Here is a 25,694-nt window from a genome sequence, read left to right on the forward strand (position 1 = left end):
GTTTTGTGACACACCAGCTCCCTAATGGATGCTTACTAAATATCATCTTGCCTTTTCCTCCCTCCAGCTGCTCTCTCTCTGGATACCAATATAATATCACCTGCAAGGAAAAATAACAACTGGAACATAAGCTTCTTTAGAAGGCTTTCAGTTTTCCCTTGTTTTCTCTACTGTTCCAGAGATATTAAACTCACAAGATTTGATGATTAAACAAAATATTCAGTCCAGGTCTATGAGACTGTGTACAACCGTGGCACTCTGGATGGCCACATGCAGTGGTTTCATCCCAACACCCACTGCTAGCCCTATCAGATTTTGTGAAGAAATCTTCAGAAGCAGCGCACGTAGCTTTCCTGCAGTTCTTACACCACAGGAACCTAAAAACAGAGCTTTAAAAAATTTTGTCTTTTATGTGTAGGTCTTTGGTAAGGAGCAACGTTCTTATGCTGAGTAACATAAGTGACAAGAGCAAATTATTATCAAGGTTGTGATAATCTTGCAATATTTTTATTCAGCTGCACTTAAACAAATCGTTCCAGACAGATACAGTCAGGTTACAGAAACCTACAATTTTTAAGAGAGGATGAGAGAACCGTAAACTAAGGATGACACCGCACCTTCTTACAAATAGTATACAAAATACTGAATTTAAGAGTTTAATTAGCTACAAAAAACACATCAAAATTTCTGATCGTATATGCAATAGATCTTTTAAGAACGGATGACTGGTATTTACAGATGAAGACATTTTACATGTAGAACTTGGTCTTTGCACTTATTTAAAACAGCTTTTACAGTACTTTTTATATTGTACTAAAAAGATAGTTTTAAGGTAAAATAAAACAAGTCTTATCTATTTTCTGTGAGGTATATGTAAATGCTGCTCTTTTTCATTTTGCAAACTAAAAAGAACATTTAAATAAAGCAATTAAGTCCTGGAAACTTCCATTTAAATAAAATACCTCTGCAGTACAAATCCATCATAAAAACAAGGTATTAAAAATATATCAGAACTGTTCAGTAGAATGTCTGGACAGATATTTTGGGAAACTATGATTTTCATTCAGCTACCATCAGCTTTCTCTTGAAAGATGGAAGTATTTTCTGTCACCAGTCTGTACTCATCAGGTTCAGGTTCTAAATTATCCAAGAAGAAGAGAGATCAATTTTGCCACCACATGTACGTTGAGGCTGTTTCCCAGAAGACGGTAGCATTGCTTTATTGTTACTTTGTCAGGAAAGCCTGAAACAAAAACATACAGCGCAACATCATTACCTTGGGTTTTACTCTACTCCTTTTTTTCAGTTCTTAATGCATTTATTACAGACTGCAGAAGGGTTCAACCCCCTCAAAAAAAAATAAAAAATCACAAAGTTACAAAAATAATTCCCAACCAGTTCATTGGATTTGTATCAGTTCTTCCATTAGCAGTACTGTCATGTCTGAAGTTCAACAAGAAGCCTCAAAACATTGCTCTATTGTGGAACTAATGTCCATCTAGAGAGGTTATCCTCCCCCTCTACTCTGCCCTGGTGAGGCCCCATCTGGAGCACTGTGTCCAGTTCTGGGCTCCCCAGTTCAAGAAGGACAGGGAACTGCTGGAGAGGGTACAGCAGAGGGCTACAAAGATGATTAGGGGGCTGGAGCATCTCTCTTATGAGGAGAGGCTGAGGGACTTGGGTCTTTTTAGTCTGGAGAAGAGAAGACTGAGGGGGGATCTGATCAACACCTATAAATACTTAAAGGGAGGGTGTCAAGAGGATGGGGCTGGTCTTTTTTCAGTGGTGCCCAGGGACAGGACAAGAGGAAATGGGCACAAACTTGAACATAAGAAGTTTCACCTAAACATGAGGAGGAACTTCTTCACTTTGAGGGTGGCAGAGCCCTGGAAGAGGCTGCCCAGGGAGGTGGTGGAGTCTCCTTCTCTGGAGACATTCAAAACCCGCCTGGACACATTCCTGTGCAACCTGCTCTGGGTGGACCTGCTTTGGCAGGGGGGTTGGACTAGATGATCTCCAGAGGTCCCTTCCAACCCCATATCATTCCGTGATTCTGTGATCTACCTGCTCTTCACATGGCCCAAAACACCCAGCACTCTCAAGGAGAGGCAGCAGCACCTAAAACACTGCACAACTGCTACTCTAGAGAACATCCACAGAGGAACATGGTCACAGCAGAAAGAAAAGTGATGATCCTGCAGATGGACCTGCATTTCTCAACAAGCTTTATATTGTACTTCATACCTGAGCCCCTCTAACCACTTGAGGCAAATCAAATGAGTCTTGCAAGGCTTATTCAGTGAGCGATCAAGCAGCTGAACAATTTTCCATGTAATTCAATGCCAACCCTGTCAAATGCACTCAGAAATACAGATAGCATCTGAAACGTCCTTCACATGGTGAGTGCATGGACTGGCAGAGAGAAGGGAGGCCCAGAAAAATTAAACTTGTCCAGGTATTGTGAAAGGGTTGTGTTGTGTATTGAATGCACAAAGGTGACCAAGCTTCTGAGAATGAAGGTGCTGCCCACAGCCAGCTGGTCTGCTGTAAATGTCCTTGCTGGCACTCTCAGCTTACTCCAGCTGTGAGCTGAAGTGCATTGGCTTCAACTTGAGTGAAAGATGAACAGCAGTGGCGATTCAGCCGTTAGTGTCATTTGTTAAGCCGCTGAAACATTCAATTATTTGATCATTCCCTAAGAAGAAAACCTAACTTTGAGCCCAAAGTCATCGCCAGCCAGATTAGCTTTGAGCACAAGTAGTGATACACATGTTCTGAAATTTTCATAGCACTTCAGAAAAATTCTCTTCCAGGGATTGCTCAGGAGAGAACACGGTTGGACAGTTGCTGAGCCAAGGGTGGAAAGCTGAGGAGGAGGTGTCTGGGAGGAGTTGTTCCATCCTTCTCTGCCAGTTATTAATGCCTCAAACGCGGACTGCTTTGGTAAACACATCTTCTGCCAACTCCATTCATTCTGCCCAGCTTCCTGGCAACCATTCTTCTCTCTTTGGAACAATCACTTGCACTCCCCCCCACACCTCCTTAGATGGAATTTTCACATTAAATCACTAAATAAGGTACAGAATCTACACATTTTAGAAGATTGTATAAAAATAAATATGTATTTATGCACACACACATATGCACATGCACTTGCAGCCCAAGAAGCTTGTCTGAACCCTGAAAATTTCAAAGTTTCTCCTTCTGTTTCTTGGCAACTGAAAGCCTGAATTAATTTTCAGGGCTATTTCCTTTATCCCAAGCCTCCTCCATCTGCCTGTTAACATTATCTTGCCCCTTCTATCTTCTTGGCTCAAGAGTAGCCTACATCAGAAGGGCAGATCTAACACCTCATAGTACACTGGCACTTGCTGCACAGCTCTCACCATATCATTTAGGTCATGCATGTTACTTGAGGATGTCGCGGTCTTGGCAACACGCACTATCACGTCATGCTGGCTTTCAACTAGGCTGCCATTTGTTTCCTAATAGCTTACATACATCACTAACAGGAAAAATGGAAAAGGCATCCTGACATCACCCTCATGAAAGCAGGTCGCAGGTGCAAGAATGCTCCGATCACTTTTAATGATATTGCTGTGGGACCCACAGTAGCAGCTAAGACAAACGACTGCAGTATTTCATTTGACTTATAGTACGATTACTATTTACACATTTAGATGTTAAAAGCCCAAATAAATCTGTTAATGTTAAGAATGAACAATGATTTTAACTCTGGATCTCACATACTGGAAAAGGCCATCAATTTGTTAAAACATAGAACCATTTAGACATAATCATGTTCCTTCTGATAATACTGTAGCTGCAGAGAGTAACAGCATCTGTTACAAAGCTTCCTGACATTCCCTTCACTTCATTTTCAGCTTATAGTTTTCTACTTCTTTAGCTTCTTGGACCAACAGCATATTTGCAGTGGCTACACCTCCAGGCTTTCTGTTGTTGAAAATTTCAGCCCAAATGTTGCTGTCACCACAGAACACAGGAGCAGAGAAATTATAGCACATTTCCCTCTGAAAATACCACACTTCACAATAAGGACTTGAAATTTAACGTGGGAGAATTGCTGTCAGGGAAATACCCTTTGCTGTAGCCATAAATATAGCAACTTTCAAAAAACCCCAGAGCTTGAAAAGCCTCAAAAGAAGCTTAGATTATAGCACCTAAATTCACCGGAGATTTCAATCAGCCTAGAGCTGAGTAACACTTGTTTGTTTTTTTTTTTTAAGTACAAAAGGGGAAATGTCTTAGATTAAACAGAAAGGAAAGAAATGTCAGACTTGTGACTCAGCACAGTGGGAAAAGCTTGTTCTGCCTATGAATTAGGAGTATATGTGAGATAAATCGAGCCACTGGATGGGAGAGGCTTGTTTCACGTGTTGTGAAGTTGGAAAAGTAATACAGCAAGGCAGGGACCTGCAAGAACCGTAAAAGAAGGTCCCATGCTTAAGGCAGAAGGGTACTGCCCTCTAAGAGGTGGAATCTGTCCCCTGTCCCTCCCTCTGCAGTTCCCAGGTGACCAAAGACAAGTCTGCTAAACAAGCGCTTTGTAGATGCTGACGACCTGGATGCTCCTCAAATTCAGAAGCCTGACTTGTCTTGAGAGTTCAGTTCTGGTTGGCAAAAACACTGAAGTTCACAGCTGTCCCTGAAGATGAGCTCTGGACAGAGAAAGCACGGTATCGTTCCAAGCACTCTGAAATAGTAAAGATCAGGTTTCGCAAACTGATCACCCTAAATTAATGGAGTCTTCCAAACATCAGTTTCTCCATTGTCTCAGTTCTCCCTCTGTAAAATACAAGCAATATTAACCCTACTACACCTCTCAGTAATGTTGCAAAGACTGATTTAGCACTTGGAGAACACAAGCTATCTTTAAAAAAAAAAAAAAAAAAAATATATAAAACGGGCAATTCTGTGTCCAAAAGGGACCCTAAACAGCTTGATAAACTTATACAAGCCCAATCCAGCTCTGTTAAACTAAAGTTTCTTTACATCAGCCCACTTTTCTGTGCTAAGAAAAAGGCTGTCTGAAAAAAAAACCCTAATCTATTAAAGAAGAGAAGCTATGAAAGAATCCTGTATGTTGGCATATTAACTCAACACAGCACACTCCTGCAAATACTCTTAAACAAGTAAGCTTAGTGCTGGCAACTCTAACATTTGACTTTTCAACCTTGATAGTGTTCCTTGAGTGTAGTAATTTTGAATATAACTGTAAGCAACAAACGAGAAGACAACTAAAACTGCAAAAGAAATATATAAAAACTATTAGCACTCCTCAGAACTCCCAAATCACTGAGGAAGTTGGAGAAAAACCTAACATGCTACTCAAGATCAATAGTATCTTACTCTATGGATGCTTATGTTGCTGAGAGACAGTAAATAGATCCAACATGATGGCAGCAGGTGAAGCCCTTCAGCAGGTTGTAACAGCTACACCTTCTTGCCTGCCTTTCTTTATAAAGGGAACTCTGGTGAATTTATTTTGGGCTTAATTCTGGTTGACCTGTGTCCAGTGTACCGGTATTGCTGAGTCTTGGGCCTTGAGTCTCTCTTCTCCATAAAAATAGTCAGAAAATGAAGTTAACTGACCAGGGGCTAGGACTGCCTTTTCTAGAAAACAGAGAGGACTTAAAAGGATCATTAACTCAAGAGTTCGGTTACTGAACAAAGAAATATCTGTATCCTCTGAAATTCCCTTTCTGTCAGCAGCTGCAAATGTGTGAAAGGGAAAAAACAAGCAGCTCAAGCACTAAGACCCACTACCAGACCTCCTAAACTGGCAAGATACGTTGCCTTACCACAGTTGTGAGTAACGGTGGCTGCTGAGTAAATAGTTTCAACTTTAAACAAAGGCATTCCTTCTTTGCCACTCAGTAATAGCACATTTCTAATGCCAAAACTTTTTTCTTAGTTTATGAAAATAAACCGAACAACAGAAGCTGGCTCTTACAAAATATAAAAAACTTATAAATATAAAAATTATAAAATATTATAAAACTATAAAATCTTATAAAATATAAAAAACAACTAGTAGAAATTCAGAGAAATTCATAGTTAGTTAAATAACAGGAATCAGTCATAAGAATCGAGTGGTAAAAAAAAAAACAAAGGCAAAAGAAACCCCATGAATTTAGTCCCCAGTAAAAGGCTACACTGGCATTTCTGAAGAATGATATAGAAATGGGTACTTTGCAGCACATACCAAATTCCAGAGGGAATCCATGAAGATTTGCTATTTCTCTTGGGGTAAAGTACCTCAGTTTTAGTGTCGACAATTTCATAAGCTTCTCTTCTTCTGGTAACTCCTCAATGTGTTTAAACACTGATTCAAGCTATGAAGAATAGCCAAAACAACAGATATCACTGATGCAGGCCAAATACGTAAAATTTAACACTCACATCGTAACAGAATATTTCTTTAATTATGACAGTGCTAAAGACAATAACGTGTTTTGCTTGAAAGTATGACTGGTGGTGTATTTTTGTAGCCAATATCTCAACACATGGACTTGCAAGAAAGAAATCAATGTTGCCATGAGGGCATTCATCGTTTCTTCCTCCAGTTACAAGCTATACCAATACTTAATAAGGCAATCAAAGGACTATAAACATTTGTTAATGACAGGATAGTGACTTAATGTAACTCCATAGCAGACTATCCATGCAAATTAAGCTGTATGGATGCAGCTGTTTTAATACATTCGCTTTGAGATTATCCTGAATTCCAAAGCTGCCGCCTTCTTGCGCTTAGAAATGCCGTACAGTATTAGTGAAGGGCACAGAAGTGCAGGAGGAGGTGCTTGTGTACAAAACAGGCTCTGTGAAAAGTATCTTTGAATGATATTTCACCGATACATTTATTTTTACCTTCCCCAATGCCAAAATACCACTTTGTGGTGAACTTAGTATTAACAGTAGAACTTTTCCAAATACTACGTCTTCCCAGACAAATAACACTTTTGAAATTCAAACATGTTAAACATTTGATAATATTTACTGGATCATCTGGGTACAAAAAATGGCCCTAGATTCGCAACACTACTGCAGTTTATCCATAGAATTAGTAATTTTTAATGCTTTCACATATCCCTCTGAAACCTCTTTGACACTACGAATAATAAAATAGCAAATCTTATACTCCACTGACAGAGGAACACGTAATTTTGATTTCAATCAACTATTGTTTAGGAATGAAAAGCAAATTGATTGGAAACTCAGTTGCCATAAAATGTAGTTTTAAAAACTTTTCTGCTACAATATTCAGAATAACAAAGCAGAAGATGGAAAAAAACCACAAGTTTTAAAACAAGTCATTCTCATATGTTAGTCTACACATTCTTACCTGTACATCCACTGCTGTCTGCAGAACAGAGCCTGTGCCTTCTACATAGTGTCCATACCTTAACAAACAATAACAATCTTAAATTAATATTTTCATGGGTCCTCACAGAACTGACAACTGCAAAGATGCGGGCGGTTACTTAAGTTCTTTTGATTAACAAATAGACTCCTGGATAGATAAAGCAAAAGGCCTTGTTATAACAATGCTAACCTTTGGAATGCAGTACCCTCTGGACAGGCTCCCTAGGGATGAGTTTGCAATCAGTGCATGAGGGTTCATCCACACTAATGTAAGGCCAAGGAATTCAAGCACAGCATCATCAGAAAGGGCCATCTACATTGCACAAACCAATTTTACATTAAGGCAAAATGTATTAAAGGCCAAATGGTCCCAGGGGACCTAACTCTCTGTATTGAAAGGAGGACCATTAGTGTGAGCCTCCAGCAGTCCATTAGGAACAAAGTGGTTCAGTCACATTTAACTTTTGGTTGCTTGTGTTGATTTTCCAAAGAGGGAAGGGATGAAGAACGGCCAGGCATCTATGCAGAGCAGTAGAAGAAAGAAAGAAAAAAATTAAATCCAACTAAAGAGTAAGCAAATTTACATTCTAAAACCATATGATAGCTTTTTTGGATGCTTTGTGGTTGATTGCATAACATGTTTACCCTGTAGTCTCTTCCAGACTTATATTTAAATATAATTACGGACCTTCAGAAACATGTTCTGCTGATCTCACTATGACAGTTTTTGAACGCCCTGAACAGAAAGAGACTGAGTCAAGTCAACAGATGGCTTTTGCACAGTGGAAGAACTTTGGAAGATCCCCCACATTAGAGTGATCTGGTCTGCAACCATTAAAAGACACTATTCTCTAGTTTAATCTGTGCATCTGTAAAGTCAGTTATAAAGGTCCTTTGCTCCATTTGGGGCCCATTCTAAAGCAAGGCACTGAAAAAATTTTTGTGTCTAGCCTTTCTAATTCCGCAATGAATAAAGCAATGGTCTTCCTTCAGCACAGACACAACGACCAACCGTGGCTCAATCTTGAGAATTTCTTTTTCAGATGGAAAAGCTTACGACTAGTTCTGCCAATATCAGTGAGAGCAACGCTCATTTTAAAATAAAGTGCTTGCAAATCTGCCTTAGGATCAGAACAAAAGGCCCTAAACACTGATGGAGATTAAACACACATGGAATCAAACTGTGTTGTAAATACATCACCTTTAATTGATTAGTTGCATTCTGAAAATGCAACAAGTTTAACAATATAATGCAAAAAGCACTGTGAAATCCTGATGATCATCTTATATTCATCTGAAATACGATCCAATGCTATATATCTGAGCCAAAATAAATACATGAGGATAAATTTCAAAGCAGTATTTTAGAGGTTTATTCAGAGAAAAGAATCTTTTAATAGGATTCATGTTATATAAAATACTCCACTAAATAACTAGAGTACAGAACTCCTCACCAAAAAAAAAAAAAAAAAATCCATTTGGTGTAAAAATGGTTTGGGGGTTGGGGGGGCGTGTGCTGGTTTTTTAACACAAATGTGGGCAGATAGCCAATGTCAGCTGGACTGTTATTATTATTCTAGCTGCTGACTACAGAAAAATTAACATTCCTACCTTAGACTCAGAACATAATTGAACATGGGAATATCTGACACAGTAAAAAATGATGCATTGATTTTCTGACATGTTACTACCAGTTATAATGAAAGAAGTTGGCTTAAGAAATTACAGTCTTCAATTTTCATCCAACTCAATATTTATTTTTTTTTTCCTCCTCCATTTCTGTAAGCCTTAAAAAAACTTTTTAATGTCATGCACATAATATATTATTTCTGAGTATGTTGTGTCCTATGTTGTGACTAACAAAAAGTTAATTTCCACAATGCTAGAGACAGTTTTTATAACTAATATTACACTATTTTAGAAGGCATTGCTTCTCTTGCTAACAGCATATCAAGAATTTACAAGTCCAGAATGATTCTATCTAAAGAAGTATTTTTCATTTGTTCTGTCCTTTAAAATGGACAATTTCCTCTCACAACTTCAGTCACGACAAACATACTCCAAAGAGAAACCATGGCGTCTGTAGTCTCAAGGAACTCTGCAATCATTTTCAATTGCCTAGGAGTCTAAGGTCAGAAGGAAACATGGGATCATCTGCTCAATCTCTTGTGCATCACAGGCCGTTAACATTTTGCCCTCTAATCCACCAAAGCCTTTCAGAAGACATACCGGCACGACAGAGGCAGAAAGGCAAAAACCCCTGCTGGAATACTAGTGTTTGTGGCCCCTGAATTAGCAAGGACTGGAAAAGGCATACCTGGATTATCCTCAACACACAAACCTTGCTGGAAATATCTGAAGACCGATCAGAACTAAGGGAAATTTTTCTCCCAGTCTCAAAGCTGATGATCAGTATGACATAAGACAGACACCAGCCAGGCACCTCAGGAGAGGGATTCTCTCTACTACTTGGAAGTGCTGTTCTGCTCCTTTCAGGGTCCTCTTTCCTAAATCTCATGCTTTAGAGAAACATAAAAACAGAACTCCTAGAACACATACAGCAGCAACTTATTCTTGGCTTCAGAAAGTGACCTGGATGAAGTCTGAGATGAAATTACCATCTTTTTCTTAATGAAGAGCTGTAAATGACATGACCAAACTGAGAACCGTGTTGGAAACCTTCCCTCCCAAAGGCTCTTAAAAATGGGAACAAAGACAGTAAATTAGATTCCTACATTTTGAGCCAAGAAGAACTACCACAGCTGTCTGGCATGGTTCCTTCCATATCCGCAGAAGGGCAACAGTCACGTTCCATGTCAGATTTCCCACCACTATATATAAAGACTTCATATTAACTACTCAGGAGCCTCCTTCAGTGTGATTTTGATAACATGACCACAAACTAACATAATGTATTCTAGCAAAACCACAAGTGGCCAATTTATTTTTGATGACACCTAAGGCATATGTGAGATACATAAGGAATCATTCCGGCCTAAGGTTTTTATTTGACTATTCTAGCTCAGAAACAGATCCCATGAGACACTGACTCCCCCACAACTCTAAACAGAGTGAGGGTGTCTGCCAATGAGAGCTGGGAGAAGGGTTTTCCTGTTGCACAAATTTTTAACTTTTGAAATGCTTTCTCCTATCAGCTTTTTCAAAAAGTTGAAATCACAAAATCTGCAGGAACCCCGTCAACCTGGCTGTCTAATTTCTACTAATTAGAAAAAAAGTTATAATTAGCTTTAACTCATCAACTAAGCCATTTTGTTGAAACATTCTGAGAATTCAAAAAAAAAATCGAATTGAAAAATTCACTGATATTAACATTTCCCACAAGCTTCAGGCTCCAACTGGCATTTTCCAACACAAACGCGTTCAGTGGAAAAGCTCTTGACCGGTTGTCTGTGGGGTTTCAGAACCCTCAACAACCTCCAGCAGCCAAACTCGAAATTGCAAAGTACAAATCAGACAACTATTAGACAGAAAAGCACTGATGTTCTGCACCATCAAACATGATTTGAAATGCAGCAACTTAACTGGTTTTACGACATGGCCAATCCACAGCTATTCTGACCTCCACAGCTGAAAAATCCAAGAAATCGATAAAATATACAGTGGAGACAGTTTTAATGAGGAATGGATCTGTCATGCATGAGACTTCGTATCTTCATTGAGCAACATAAAAAAATTCATTAATGAATCAGTACTATACCAGTCTAGTGGAACCATATTTCCGCAGGGGTAATTAAGCTTCTGTGAAGGTCAACAACAAATGGTACTGTCTTTTGTGAATGCCTTTTTGGAGTGGGCACATGATGTTCTGCCAGACAGATTCTCATGCTGGCATTCCACTGGACCAGAAAGCACACTACATAAGGAGATTTTTTTTCAGAAGCCTGGAGTTTTTTGGATGAAATGGCTCTCCTTGTTTTTACAGTACACAAGCATAAACACACTTAACATTTCAGGACATGATTCTGCAAGACATCTTCTTTGCAGCTTACCCTTTTGTAAAGCATGTGGATCTGCGGCAGGTAGGTTTAACAATGTCTAACAAGAAAGCATAGCGCAATAAGGACTTTGGTGGTAAGAAATACCGACTCATTTCTTCATTTTCCTCTTCTAAGAAATCTTTTAGCATTTGAATAGAGGAATCATTGTCCTGATCACGTTTCCTTTCCATTTCTTCTACTGTTTCAAGCTTAAAAAGAAAAGCCCCTTTTGGTAAATTCGTCTTGCTGCTGCCATCAGGACCGATGTTTGGATCCAGTTTCTTCTCCTCAGAAGACGAGGAAGAAATAGCTTCATGCACTTTGCCAGCAATTTTGTCCTCGACTAAGTCTTCTAGATCCTGATCTGGGAATCTTGTCAAAATCTAGGAACAAATTGTGAGAAAAATATTAAAGAACTGCACTTGATAAACAACTTGAGAGCAGACTCTGCAGTGCAGACTCTGCAGTGCATACTAATTCCTTCAGAGATGCTCAAAATAAAGCAAGTAACCATCCAATGTTATTTTCATGAAGATTTCAAAAATGGTTAGCATCAAGATGTGCTGACCTATCAGCAATGTCAGGAACAACCACAAATAATTGCCTTTGCAAAAAGACCTTTCCAAGGGTGTGTAAAGGGTAGCAGAATGCATTGTTTTCTAGCCCACTAACAGCCACTGACCCCCAACTATTTAAAGCCATCTAAGCCCCTGGCATGCATTTCAGTCCTTAGAAAATTCAGTATCCAGGCTGAAAAGAGAGACAAAATTTAACTTCTCTGTTGATATCACTCAACCCTCTCTCCATTCATCAACACACACCACCTCACTGAAAATTTAATACCCAATCTTCATGAAACAAATCAAATTCAAGTACCACTAACGGACTCACCTGACCAGGAGCTTGAAAGGAAAATGGCTCTTGGTGAAGCTTTGCAATTAGAAAGTATCGCAGTCTAGAATTGGGAATGCCAAGCTGTAAGCAAAATCCACAATCCTTTAGTTCATGTGATAAAGAGAGAAAAAGTGGTCTATAGTGTCATACAAGTTATCTACCATTATCTACACTAATAGAACTATGCCACACAAATATATATCCTAAAGATTTATAACTTCCGTACCTCGGTATTTTCAAGGAAACAAGTGGGTAATTATTCTTTGTACCTCATTGTTTTTACTTTCTCTGTAAATGAACAGGAATGTAAACAAACTTTTATCCAAGGTAAGAAGAAAAACAACATGCATCATGACTTCTTGGGACAGGTACTATCTGTTTTCTTTTAAAAAAGCAGAAAGGCATCTCCTTGCCTTTTTAAACAAGGAATTATAAGACATCTAATAATGAAACAAATGCACCTCAACTGGTTTTCAAGCTACCCTCTATCAGCTTCTCTAAGACATATACAGTATTTCACTGATTCCATATAGTTCTGTATAACCTGAAATCTCTGTCAACTCTGTTTTCGGTTGCCAGGGAAACATGCAAACAAAGCCCCTCCTCCCACAAATGACACAGTCACATTTTCTGTGCTGGGAAATCCACAGGCATCAGCACTTCTGAAGCAATGAGGCTCCTGCAGGGAAAAACCACCTTCCCGGTCATGATGTAAATTCATGCCTTCTTGAAAAATATCAAACAGTAGGAAAGCAATATGGGACTAGGATCTGAACAATAACAACAGTATGATTTTGCCAGTACAGTGATGAGAAATCAGAAGTCATGCCAGATGACTTCTCATTCAGAAGAGTATGCTCTGGGCATGACTTTCTTTTCTAATACAGTGAATCACTTTAAAATGTTTTTGGGCTCAGTGCAGTTTGAACAGTTAAATAATGTTAGAGCAATTTCAGTACTCACACAGGTTGGAGACAAGAGAAATTCTTGATATTTAAATCCACACATTTCTAGTGTTCGCAAAAGTTCATTTCTGGCAGTGAAAAAATCAAAAAGCAATTACTCCCTTCAAACAACCCTTAGGCCTTTTTTAATCCTAAATAAAAAGTCATTAAATGCACCACCTTAGGTACCAAGACATTCAGCACATTCAGTGAAAGAACTGTACAGAGCATTACAGATATCAAGTCATTCATTTCTGAACTGGAGAAGACAACATACCAAGTTCAGTGTTAGTGTAGCCAAAAATGACTATTACACATTCATGGGTATCGCACACCTACTTTGGTGCAAACACTCCTGCAAAAAATATCCCATCTCTAGGAACTCTCCTAGCATGTCAACATAGCATGACTCTCATAGCATGTCAACAAGGAATATAATCAGAGGGCAAGACATTCTCTTTATTGTGAATTATAAAACAAGAGATTAAAACAACTACAAATAGCTCACTACTCTCTGTTCCCATTCTTGGTATCAGCTAAGCCTAACAAAAGGGCTAACTCAAGGGATGACAAAAATCGGTGGCTGATAGTAACAGTGAGGTAGGACTGTACTTCATGAACAATGGAAAAATCACTGAAACGGAAACCTCCTTAAAAAGACTTGCCTTTTCTATTCCATGCAGGCTACACTAGGTTGAACTATACAAAAAGCATGAGCTGTGACCTGTCCCTGACACTGTAAGTGACTCTGCATTCCAGGCATTGTAAGAGAAAGCAAGCGTTCCGACAGGGGTGTTCTCTGAACTACAACTTGTTCCAAACACTGGCCAGCAAGGTATAGCCTAGGGAATCACAGCATCTACAGCAGCAGCCTGCACCTCCAACAGCGTCCAAGTGTTCACAGAAGACTGCTGCACACCTGACCAGTGAGAGAGCTGAACATGTCTCCCAGCTGCCAGCCATACTCATGAAGAACATGATATGCAAGGTGGGTGCTCTCTTTCAGGAATGCTATGGAAAGATCCTACTTTACTCCAGCCAGAAATGAGAAGGAAGACCGTAACCCCTCGTCTTCTGCTATGCCCACAAGAGAGGGGAATACTCCTGCCGTTATTAGGTAACCTTACTGACAACTTTCCTCTTCCACATTTCAGACAAAGACTATATACAGTTTTCATACTGTATTTCTGGACCATTTGATGGCAATCCTGAACCAGGGATAATCTACTATCAACTGAGGTACTGAAGTAAGCCCCTATACTCTACCATGATCTTAACAGTATACCATGACCTTCTATCACGGATAAAACCCCAAAACCTTTGAGTACTATACCTATTGTTATTTTTCTTTGAAAATTAATATTGACCCTTTCTAAAGGACACATGATCATCAAATAAAATCAATGGAGTCTTATTTGTTATAACATATTTTATCTGCTTACAGAAATAATTACTTATTTAGCAAGTTCCTTTCACAGCCTAAGATTTTCATCTCTAAATTAAAGCAGTATTTTTAACCCACAGCTGCCAGGTGTCCTATCTCACTCTATTTTGCTAACTTAAATTCTAGAAAATAAAAATCCTGCCTTCCCCTTCTGAAGAAAATGTCCTTTATTGAAAACTAAAACCTGCATAAATTAGACTTTACCTCGCAGAAGAGGATTCAAATCCTTTAACATTTTCTAAAAGTAGGTATTTTGGAAGCTTCTGGAGCCTACAAGGAAAAAAAGAGAAAGGATCAAAAAATCAGAGGAGGAAGATGTAAGGTACATTATATTCATCCACAGATTTGTTTAGCTACAAGAAAGATAAAAGTATTTCCACATTATGCTAGCTGTCGAAGTTCAGCATCCTTAAAAAAATGTACCTCAACTTTCAAGGCTGCCTAGATCAAATCATTCCCATCTGAATTAAAAATGTGGACTGCTTGTAATTATAAAATTATAAAAACCAACAAAACCCACTTATGTTCAGATCGACTGCTGTAACCTCCTGTAACCCATGCATGTACTTCTGAAAATGCTTACTGCTGTTCATTTCCTAAAGTATAATATTATTATTCAACAGATTGAGTTTGTAATAGGAAAGATAGCTGTCAGGACAAAAAAAGATTACTATTTAGCCACAGAACAGAAAACTTTTGTTTTAAAGTGCCTAAACCTGAAATCGATGTCAAAATGTCATATCAACTTTAGTGATAAAACATCAGAACCAGAATTCATCTAATTGCTTTAAGAAATACAACAGGTACAACAACACGGTAGGTATTATCAATTTTCTATACTTAACTTTTTCATTTAGGAAGGGGAGGGGGAGAAGGGGGAAAGGGGTGCCTGAAGTTTAGCAAGATCAGTGCAGAGGTCTGGAAATAGGCTCTTTCCAAAAACAGCACATAAAAATCTCTGGAGAAAGGAACATGCCCAACCACTACCAGGGACCATTCTAACAATTTAGAAGCACAGGTGATTCAGATCAAGTCCCTGGGCACATTCCCTGGCACTGATTAATTCTCTAGTAAGGCTTATGTAGACATAGTATGTTTGTCACACACTGGGATCTCAGAACAACATATAGAAACAGGATACTGACAGCAGAGAGCAGTCCCATGCTAACTGAAGTTAGTAAGTGACTTTGGACTTCCACCGGTACAAATCACAGCAGAATTTGTTTTAGCATGTTCTTAACTACCATTAATTAAAGACATTTACTTGAAGAATTAAAGAACTAAAGCATTTCATAAAAAATAGGAAAATGTACAAGATACTAAAAATTTAAAAAATTTAAAATTTAAAAATAATAGCGAAAAAAATAATTCTTAACAGAAAAAAGCAGCAGCCGCCAACTTCCCTGCAGAGGAATGGAGAATATACCTGTTGGTATGTTTACCCACACTCAACATCATCATCACCTACTACAAAACTGATTTTTAAAGTAATGAATCGAGAGCATAGCCTGAAATGCAAGAGCTCATATAGGATCAACAGATCACAAGACAAGTAATCACTGTACAAAGAGTGTGTGTTAAGTACTTGGCAGGTATTAACATTACAAATGGGTCTGTAAAAGTAGCGCTTTGGCGTCCTAGCATTGGATTTCCCTGGGTTATGGCTTGGACACAATAAACAGACAGTATCTGGACCATTTGGGTCAGGTTCTCTTTGCCGGCTGAGCACTCCAAGGATTTCCCACATCTTTCCAATTCCTGAAATTGTCCTTCCCGTATCTCTAATATATGTCTTCCCAGGCTATCTTTGAGCTTCATTTCAGCTACACTTCATTATAAAAGCCTGAACGTAAGACAGGAACGGCCAAGGGATGAGAAATTACTTTATAGTTTCCATAAACTGAACGCATGCTTACCAATTTAGAATGCAAAGTGGTTAATTCCTATATTAAGAATTTCCCTTTTTTGGGCTGAAATACTCCATACTCAATGTCTGGCAAACATATCATATCCAAAAAATACATAAACGCTATCTCAGTAAAACATAAATCTATTAGAACTGAGAAATGCTGCAGAAGCCACCATCTCGAACCTATTACAGACTGCCTTCAGTAAGTGCTGCCTCCAGAAACAACCTGCCCAAGGGAGATAAGAGACATCAGCAGGGTCTCATGGGGTGTTGAGATAAAGTGCCACAGCCAAGCCCAGCTCCTTTGCATCGTCATGACAAGAAACATATGTCCTGCAGTGTCCAAAGCTTTGGTTTTGAAAAGGAAAAGCTTCTACCCTTTATCCAGCTAAGCCCACAGCAACAAGGAAGCAACATTTCCATATTAACGCACAACAGTGTCCCAAGAGCAGGCAGCTTCTTAACCGTGTCTCAGTTTAACAGAAAGGAACACTGAGGTCAGGATTCCCTTAAGGATAAGGAAGGTAATATTGTTCTGACAAATTATTAACTTACACTCTATCTGCTGTTTTTAATTTATCATTTTGAAAGGCCAGTCTGGAAGACTGAGTTCCATTCATTGTTCCAGAAAAGATATCCTATGCAACTTTTTTGTGTCTCTGCTAGAAACGGGGAAGTAGTAATAATAATCTTTCTTTTTACCTATTAATTGTCTTACTAGGCTACAGAATCTGCATTATGTTCTGTGTTCTCTGCCACAGATTTCTTAGGTGATCCCAGCCCAGTGGCTTACTCAGACCTTCTGTGTCTGTGTTCTCTACCTGCTGATGACAAGGGCAAAAAGGTAGTCCCATTGAATGTTGCTGGCTGCAAAAAAATTGTTTCTGGAAGAAGGATGAAGACTCTTTTCTCCCAGTGTTGAAAGAAAGGCTGTTGTCGGTACCAGTCTCCTTCTGTGCAGAAAGTGTTCATTAAAAAAAAAAAACAAAGAAAAAAAGAGACAGCCAAACCTCCCTTCGTCTTCCTCCAATTCTGAAAGCAAGATTAACCAATGAAGGCATATACAGCTGTCCCAGTCTCCAGTAGAAACGGGACTGCCAGGAATGGTGTCTGGTGAGCTGTAACCAAGGCAAACTCTCAGACTCATGACAACTGGTGCCCAATGGACATCTCAATCCACAACCAGAGATTTCTGCTGGGTAACCTCCCTGAGCAACTGCTTGCTTCACTTCCCCAAGAAGGGCTCTTGCAGTGCTATGCATCTCTTCCCAAAAAAGATTACAAGCATTAACTGGAACTGATTTTTAACAGTCTCAGTAAGAACAATTTACGTCAGCAAAAACCACTTTGTATGGATTTACTGTTTCAAAATTTAAGGCATAAATAACACAAATAATTATGGCTATTTTATTAGGAAACTGTGGTTTGACCAGGCAAAAATGACAGATCAATACAAATACAATGGCACTGTTCAGACAATGCAGTTCTATTTGAATTCTTTAGTATTACTACTCAAAACAAGAGATTGTACTACAAACTAAAAATACACAATCTACCCCAAGATATCTAGAAGCAGCACCAAAGAGACAGAACAGACACTTTAAGAAAGAATGGAAGGGGATGGAAAATGTATCGTAATAACAAGCCAATAACTTATTTAAACAAACTTTCAAATGTCACCCATTCAAAAAGTGACTAAATGTTGAATCAAAGCTTTTTTTACCTGGTATTTCAAACAATTTCCATATTTCCACTATGCCCATTAGCAAATTGTTGTATTACCTACTCCTGCTTCTACATAAAGTTAGTGCAAGTTTGATGTTAAACTGAAAATAACTCTTTTTTTTTTCCATTTATGATATAGCCACAGTTTAAACAGACACACAATAAAAAGAAAAACAAACAATAAAAGCATATACAGTAACTATGAGATGCTAGTGACATTAGTAAAATGCAAGTATTGTAAATTACATAAGATCATGTGAAAATAAACAAGTAATACAATACAATACTAGTAGTATCCCTGTAAAACATTACAGATGACTTATAACTGAAATATAAAAGAGCTACTTAGTTACAACAAAGGCTTAAGAACTGGGGGAGAAGTGCATTTATACCTTGGGAGAATATCAAGGATATAGAGAAAGCTCTTTGTCCGTGGATCAGCTACATCACCTTGCAGGCCAATTCTAGGAAAGAATAAAGAAACACCCCTATATTACTCAGGGCAGACTGACATTTGACTTCTGTTTTTCTACAGAATGCTGACACGTTTTGCTTTGAGTTTCAAAAAGGGATTCTGCAAAAGTATATCACGTACAGACAGGAGGACCTGAGCACAGAGGCAGTGTCCCAAGAAATGCTCCAAGGAATGAAAGCCTGCCCCTGGAATCCATCAGCTCACAGTGAGGTTAAAATTGAAGCATTCACTAATGAAATCCACTCCCCAAGTCTGCAAAGCATTTAGCATTCTGGTCTTGTCCAGCAAACTCCTTGAACATACTCAGCTCTGAAAGAACAAAAACACCCCACTGGGCTCCTGGGAATACCCCACTATTTTACATTGAATATATTAAATTATTCCTATGAATTAAAGCCTCGGTGCTCACCATTTTACAGGACTGAGCCCCATGTGAATAACTTTGTAACCAATTTTGTAACATTAAACTTGACAGCTCACATAGGTTATAAAAATTATAATATGATATAACCATGCCAGGTCTGTGTTCCCCTAACTTAGACTCATATTAGCTCTTAAAAAAGAATAAAGCCTTGGTAGAAGAGCTTTAGCACCTCTCTAAATTAATGAGACAGACATAGTTTTTTCTTTTCACCATATTGTTAAAAAACCTTAAATTAAAGGAATGATTCCCATATACATCATAGGTTTGCACAAATACATTTTTATAGATCAGCACCACTTTGGAGGAATTTCTTTTTAAACTTAGAGCATCCAATGCGATATACTTTCTTACACAAGCAGTTTCAACACCATCAACAGACTTTTTCATGGAAGTACTATTTTGCGTTAAGTATAGTTACTAGAATCTTACCTCCACTGGTCACTGCTGCCAAACGATATAAATTTGAAACTAGTCTGACAAATAACATCTCGGGAAGTTCAGTTCATAAGCAGCAAGATATTTCTCTATATCATCTACAAAACCATTTCAAAGCCATTATCCTCCTAGTCTTGGTTAAAATAGAAATATTCCTCAGAATAAACTATATTTGTACCTTGAAAAATGTATGTGCACACAAAAAAAAAAGATTATAGTTTTAGTCTCAGGCAGAAGTGAGAAATTCCAATCCTCCTCCTGGAGTTTCCCCAGGAAAAGACTAGATTGATATCTAAAGGGAAAGGAAGCACTCCTAAACAGCAAAATCTTTGAATTTCACTGTGAGAGGAACAATACAGTATACAAAATAAATGCTGTAAGAAGCTTAGTTAAACTGAATTAAAATCTATGTTACAAGAAATGTGATCAATAATTAAGATTCAGATTGCTGCATTTCTTCCATCTCAGCAAACATCATGATGAACAGAGCTACAACATTTTTGCTTAGGAAGATAAAGATACACAGATGAACCACACACAGTGTCCCTCTTGAAAACATTCCTCCTTTAATAGTACATACTGTAATACTGCACTTTTCTCCAAATTGTGCTATATCTACCTTGTAAATGGCTGACAGGGAGGACTCATCAAAATCATATCAAAAGATAATCTGTCAAATTCTTTCAGTGTTATGCCCTGAATAAGGAAAAAAATAGAAGAATGTTGAGTGTTGTAAACCGTACGGAACTCTTTAAGTCATCTTTCCGATGAAATTGCCTCTCTTACTTCCACTATATGCTTCATCTAGCAAAAAACTACCTGAACTCCCATTTGACCTAATAATTTCAATCTTTCTACCTTAGCAAACCGTACAATGAAAACATACATTAATTGCTTTGAATATGAAGCAAAACTACTAACGATGTTAGAATCTATATGTAATCTTGACGTTTTTATCTACTCATTCTTTCAGAAGAGGTGCATAGAGGTTCTTTCAGTAGATCACATCAAAATACTGACTAGTTATTTCTCCCCATCCCTCCTCCAAATACAGTACCATTATTCAGATATGAAGTCACTGTACATCAAAACCAACATTAACATACTCAAAACAGGCGAGAAAAATACTAGATCTTCTCAAAAGAGAAAATATCTGAACAGAGAAGTGGCTCAAGTGTTAACATGACAATTTTTACCGGTCCAAACCATGGGGTTTAACTCTTAGGATCTCATTACCCACGCATCCTATAAAGTTTACTTCATTCTAGTTTTTGCAAAGTAAAAAGCACTCTACTCTGCAAAAATATTTCTGTTCAAAGAAGAATTAGGTCTGTGTCATGAATTAAATGCACAAGTAGACGTTCCTCTAGGCTACCTTTTAACCAACACTAAAAGGACAACATACTAAGGGGCCAAGAGAAGAGAAGAAGGATAAAGAACAAGTAACTATGAGCTGGACAAAGAAATCACTGCCTTACATATTTTGAGGGATATCTACACAGCAAATGTAAAATACCTGCCCACAGAAACTACACAAAAGCTGCTAATTTTTTTTCCAATAAATTTAAAGAAGGTCTTACTGACTGTAATTTGCCTTTATGAGGAGGCATAGGCAAGCATTCTTCTTCTTTTCCCATATAAAATTGTAAACTATCATTTACCCTGTAATTATTGAGTGCTGAATAAGCATTTAACCTTTAGCCACCTATTTAAGTCTTACTTAAGCTGGTGTCTTAAATCAAATTCAGTATCTTTCACTGTCACGTTGTAAAACTGTAAGAGAAGATTAAGTATACAGTAATTTCTAACTACATCCAGGCAAAACTACATGCCCCGTTTGCCCCTCAATTATTTAAACAGAATCCAATTTTACCTAGTTCTTCAAATAATTTGGAAAAGGGGCAGAATTCCTAAAACATTTGATCTATTAAGCCCACAAAAAATGCAAGACTGCCAGTCAGTATATTTTCTTGTGTTTTACTGAGCTCAACTATAACTACAAAACGAAGGCATGCATCCAAGTAATTTAATTAAATTCTTTCAAAATACATGAAAATATTTGTTTAATCTAAAAATATGATTTTTGTTATACCTTTATTGGTGGTAAGCAGTAACCTTTCACATAGCCTTTCTTGAGGCAGCAGTCAAGACTTTCAGGAAAAGACTGCAGTGTGAGTATCCCTCTAACTTCAACACGCAACCATAACACAAGAAATCAAAGTTATTGTGAAACTGCTACATTCATAATGACATAAATTAAATCTTTTTGTTTCTCTGGTTACTAATAAGGATACTGAAGACAACTCACTTCCACAAATGCCAGACTAGAGTAAAAAAGACATCCGTTACTCACCTCAATTGTCTTTGCCCATAATGGTGTGCTGGGAAAGTTGTGCTTATAAACTTCATTGGCAAGAGTGTTCACATCAACAGCAGCAACAACTTCTGCAGATATGCAGCTTTCTAAAGTTAAAAAAAGAATTTGAAAACTGTAGCTTCTCTTTACTACTCTTGGAAAAATGCATTTGTTCAGTTGTGTTACAGCTATGCTCAAAAATAAAAGGGAAATTACATGATCAAACTTTGCTGTGTTGCCTTTAAAACTTTATATGAAAAATACTGTGTTTCTAATCGTATGGCCAATACTTCCCTTCCTTATGTATCCAAAAACAGAAGCTAACTTCTTAGTTTGTAGATACAGTCACACAAACTCCAAATAGGGCACATCTCTGCAGCGTCTTCCCCTGCACTTCTGTTTTCAAAGAATTTAATTCTCTGTGGCCACCAAGTTCCTTAGCCATAGAAACAAAGCCTGAGTCAACCTGCAGAGACATCCTGCCGCTGCCTGAACCTCTCCAGCCACTGACAACTTACAGGAAGTAACTGTGTCATTTTAGAAGTATATTACTTCTTGCACCAATAAATATGTTTGAGGTATGTCTACTCTTGCAATAAAAGTTTAAGAAGTTGCCTGAAAAGCATTTGTGCTTATATTCCAATAAAACCTTGGGCCTTGAACCCAACTGCTGCCTCCTTTGAGTTCAATGTCCCCAAAGTACCAAACATTTTGAAGGACAACATTTGGCAGCTCCTCTTCTCTTGATATCAAAGGAAGTACTTCTGGACGCTTAGGAGTGCTATTGAAAAGAAGAGACCACAGTGTAACAAATCTACTGACAGCTAAAATCCTGAAAGAAAAATACACTAAAAAGAATGTAAATAAGCAACGGTTAATTTATATAGTAACAGAATAATAGGTTCTACAGAAGCTAAAGACATAAAAAGAACAGTGTTTAATCCACTGCCTATCATGTCACACTATTTATTATTATTAATCACAATACCTTCACTAAGGCTTTTTATCAAGGGAGATAGGCGGTGGTCACTGCTACAGCCGCAGGCAGAAAACAGTGACCATACTTTCCTGATATACAAGACCAGTTTCAACCACCAGAAAAATCTACATTACAGTCCTATTACAAAGCCCCAGATGAAACCCAGGCAATTTAAAAAAAAAATTTTTAAGCCAAAAGAAACAAGGCAAATAGCCATATGCCTTTAAGCAGCCTCACAACATGCTCAAGTAACACATTAACAAATGACCTAATGAGACACCTTATGAATTATTGCTAGTCTGCAAATTATTTACAGTTTGAGAGTATGAAAAACCAATTATGATGTCCCCAGCGGACTTAGTTTTGAGTGACGCAGTTATCACCCACCTACTATCTTTCAGGTTTTCACAGCCATCTTATTCAAAACTAAGATGAAAGCAAAATCTGGGTATTAGAAAGATTGTAGGAGACATTTTAACAAAGGTCAACCTGGTTGTCCTGGGTTTACTTTGTGAAATAGGGAGTAAAAAGGAGTTTCACAAGAAAAAAATGTTTACAGCCAGCCACCTATGAAGAGTCAACATACAAGTCATTATTTGCTGTTACTGCCTTGACATCTTGACCATAAATTGAAACTGCAGTATCAAACACAGGTGTATTCACTAGGACAACAGAATGACTACACCTGAGGTTACGGAACAGGTATGTTAACACTGACATCTAGCGTGAAAAGAACGTCACCTTAGCAGCTTGACTCTCTCAATTTACAAGCATATTCAAGAACCAACACTTTCATTTTCCTAAAACAAAACTGTAACACCTGAGTAATGAGTACAAGCTCCAAGTACTGTTTAAGAGACTGCTTTTCTCATCTATTCTTTCAGTTCTTAAAATGTGTGTTACAGGCCCTCCAGAGGAAAAAAAAAAAAGGAAAAAAACATAATCAAGAACCTCAAATTATTATCTAAATTAACATACAGTTTAAAAATGACAACTGGAAAGACAGGCAGAGTGCTTTCTCTCACAACTCATGATTCAGACACTCATCCTTTTTACTAACATCAGTCCAATCTCTCCCTGCATACCCACAAGAAAAAAGAAGTACTGGGGATTTGCACCAAACAACTTCACAGGCCCAAATGCCTGGAAATCCCAAAAGACAGCATATAGTTCACAGTCATTTAACGAATCCTCTTGCAATACAATGTTCAGTCTAATCCAGAGATGTTAACCCACATGGACAGGAACTTTCCTGAACTATTCCACCCGACATCCTCTCTTCCCAAGTCAAAGACCTGATAATTTTTTCAAAGCCTCTCCGCTTTTTCACTCAATAGCTGTGGCTCACTTTGGAGTTCCTGTTACAGAGCAGACTACCTCTAAAAGCTGATTAAGCGTATTTGTACGGAAATACCCTGGAAACACATGAAGGAGCTCGAGCAGGCAAGCAGATCTCACACATCCAACCTAACAAAGAAAAGCTTGTGTAAATTTCAAACAATGTGAAAATGACACATTTTTAAAGAACTTCTCCTGAAATTTGAGTAACTTTGACGTCAAACTGTGATATTCTATTTTGCTATAGCAACTACACTTATGGCTTGAAAATGACTGTAGGAATGCATTATAAAAAAAGACTGAAAGCAGAATCTAAAAAAACAGAATCAAGACTGTGTTTAACTATCCCCCACTGACAAAAGGCACAAAAGCAACTCAGGAACATGAAAATGCCCCTGAATTGCTGACTTAGCAAGATGTTAAATCAACTCCCCAAAATATATAGCAGAACTTCAACACAAACAGACTCAGCTCTGGAGACATTATCCCCCCCCCCCAAAACAAGCACATGCAACTTAAATGCACAGCCATTTAAGAAAATTACAACTATGCAGAAAACAATTTAATTTTATGCAGACTAAAGAAAAAATAATACACATTTTCTAAGTGAAACTAAGTAGTTGCTGGAATACTTGCTTTGCAATATTCCTCAACACCACGGTTTTTGAGCCGAGACTTCACATTTCTGTACAAGACGTTGTACCTCAAAAGGAAGCCACAGACACGGAGGGGAAGTTACTGAGGGAGGTGTTACAGCTTATTTTTAGGTAGACTAGACTGAAACACACTCTCTTAGCTGAAAGCGGGTGAACTCAAATTTGTATCATCCTATTAGGATAGTACTGATTTTACACGTGAGTCTTAAAACCTCTAGGATCCACACAGCAGAAACTCTTTAACTGTTATTTAATTGCCTAAGGGTGCAGCAATCAAACTGTGGGTCCCAATTCTCTATTTTGCTGTACATACAATGTCTCTGAGCCTTTTCAGCTACGTAGTAGTCATTTGAGTGAAAGCGACTCTGCTGTAATGATTGGAAGGTGCAGCATCTGAAGCAAAGGAAGACAGGATTTGTGCATTAGCTCTTGACTTAGAAAAAAACCAACCCCAAAGGGTGTCATCTTCAAACACCGAAAATAAAATTTCTGACATTACAATATCTTTTTCCTCTTCGGAATCGATTCCTTTGTCATGTGTTTCTAGCAGGCCCTAAAATTAACATAGATCTGTTTATATTCACCACTGTACTTTTGTAATAGAATCATCAATGTCAGCCGAGCACATGAAAGACACGGCATTACAGCAAGGGCAGAGCCCAGCGGATCTCAGCGTATTGAAAAATCAGAGCCAGGACAATTATCTATTCTAACAGGTATATGGAAACAGA

General features: G+C 38.1%; 1 protein-coding gene across 3 annotated transcripts in view; it reads right to left on the bottom strand.

Moving 5' to 3' along the window:
* Positions 1 to 478: 478 nt before the first annotated feature.
* TRDMT1 (tRNA aspartic acid methyltransferase 1) overlaps positions 479 to 25,694 on the bottom strand; it is a 30,926-nt gene continuing 5,710 nt past the window's right edge. The window contains exons 2-11 of one of the 3 annotated variants that reach the window (XM_074157182.1): positions 21,988 to 22,097; positions 20,254 to 20,330; positions 18,693 to 18,764; positions 14,871 to 14,936; positions 13,242 to 13,311; positions 12,276 to 12,359; positions 11,397 to 11,767; positions 7,367 to 7,424; positions 6,227 to 6,356; positions 479 to 1,243 (exon numbers count right to left, since the gene is read on the bottom strand). In XM_074157182.1, the coding sequence (XP_074013283.1) occupies positions 1,143 to 1,243; positions 6,227 to 6,356; positions 7,367 to 7,424; positions 11,397 to 11,767; positions 12,276 to 12,359; positions 13,242 to 13,311; positions 14,871 to 14,936; positions 18,693 to 18,764; positions 20,254 to 20,330; positions 21,988 to 22,097 (1,139 nt within the window). In that variant the 3' untranslated portion in view covers positions 479 to 1,142. The remainder of the gene's footprint in view (positions 1,244 to 6,226; positions 6,357 to 7,366; positions 7,425 to 11,396; positions 11,768 to 12,275; positions 12,360 to 13,241; positions 13,312 to 14,870; positions 14,937 to 18,692; positions 18,765 to 20,253; positions 20,331 to 21,987; positions 22,098 to 25,694) is intronic. The other 2 variants (XM_074157184.1, XM_074157183.1) reach the window with 2 other exon arrangements.

The sequence above is a fragment of the Numenius arquata genome, chromosome 12, assembly GCF_964106895.1.
Source record: "Numenius arquata chromosome 12, bNumArq3.hap1.1, whole genome shotgun sequence".
Taxonomy (NCBI): Eukaryota; Metazoa; Chordata; class Aves; order Charadriiformes; family Scolopacidae; genus Numenius; species Numenius arquata.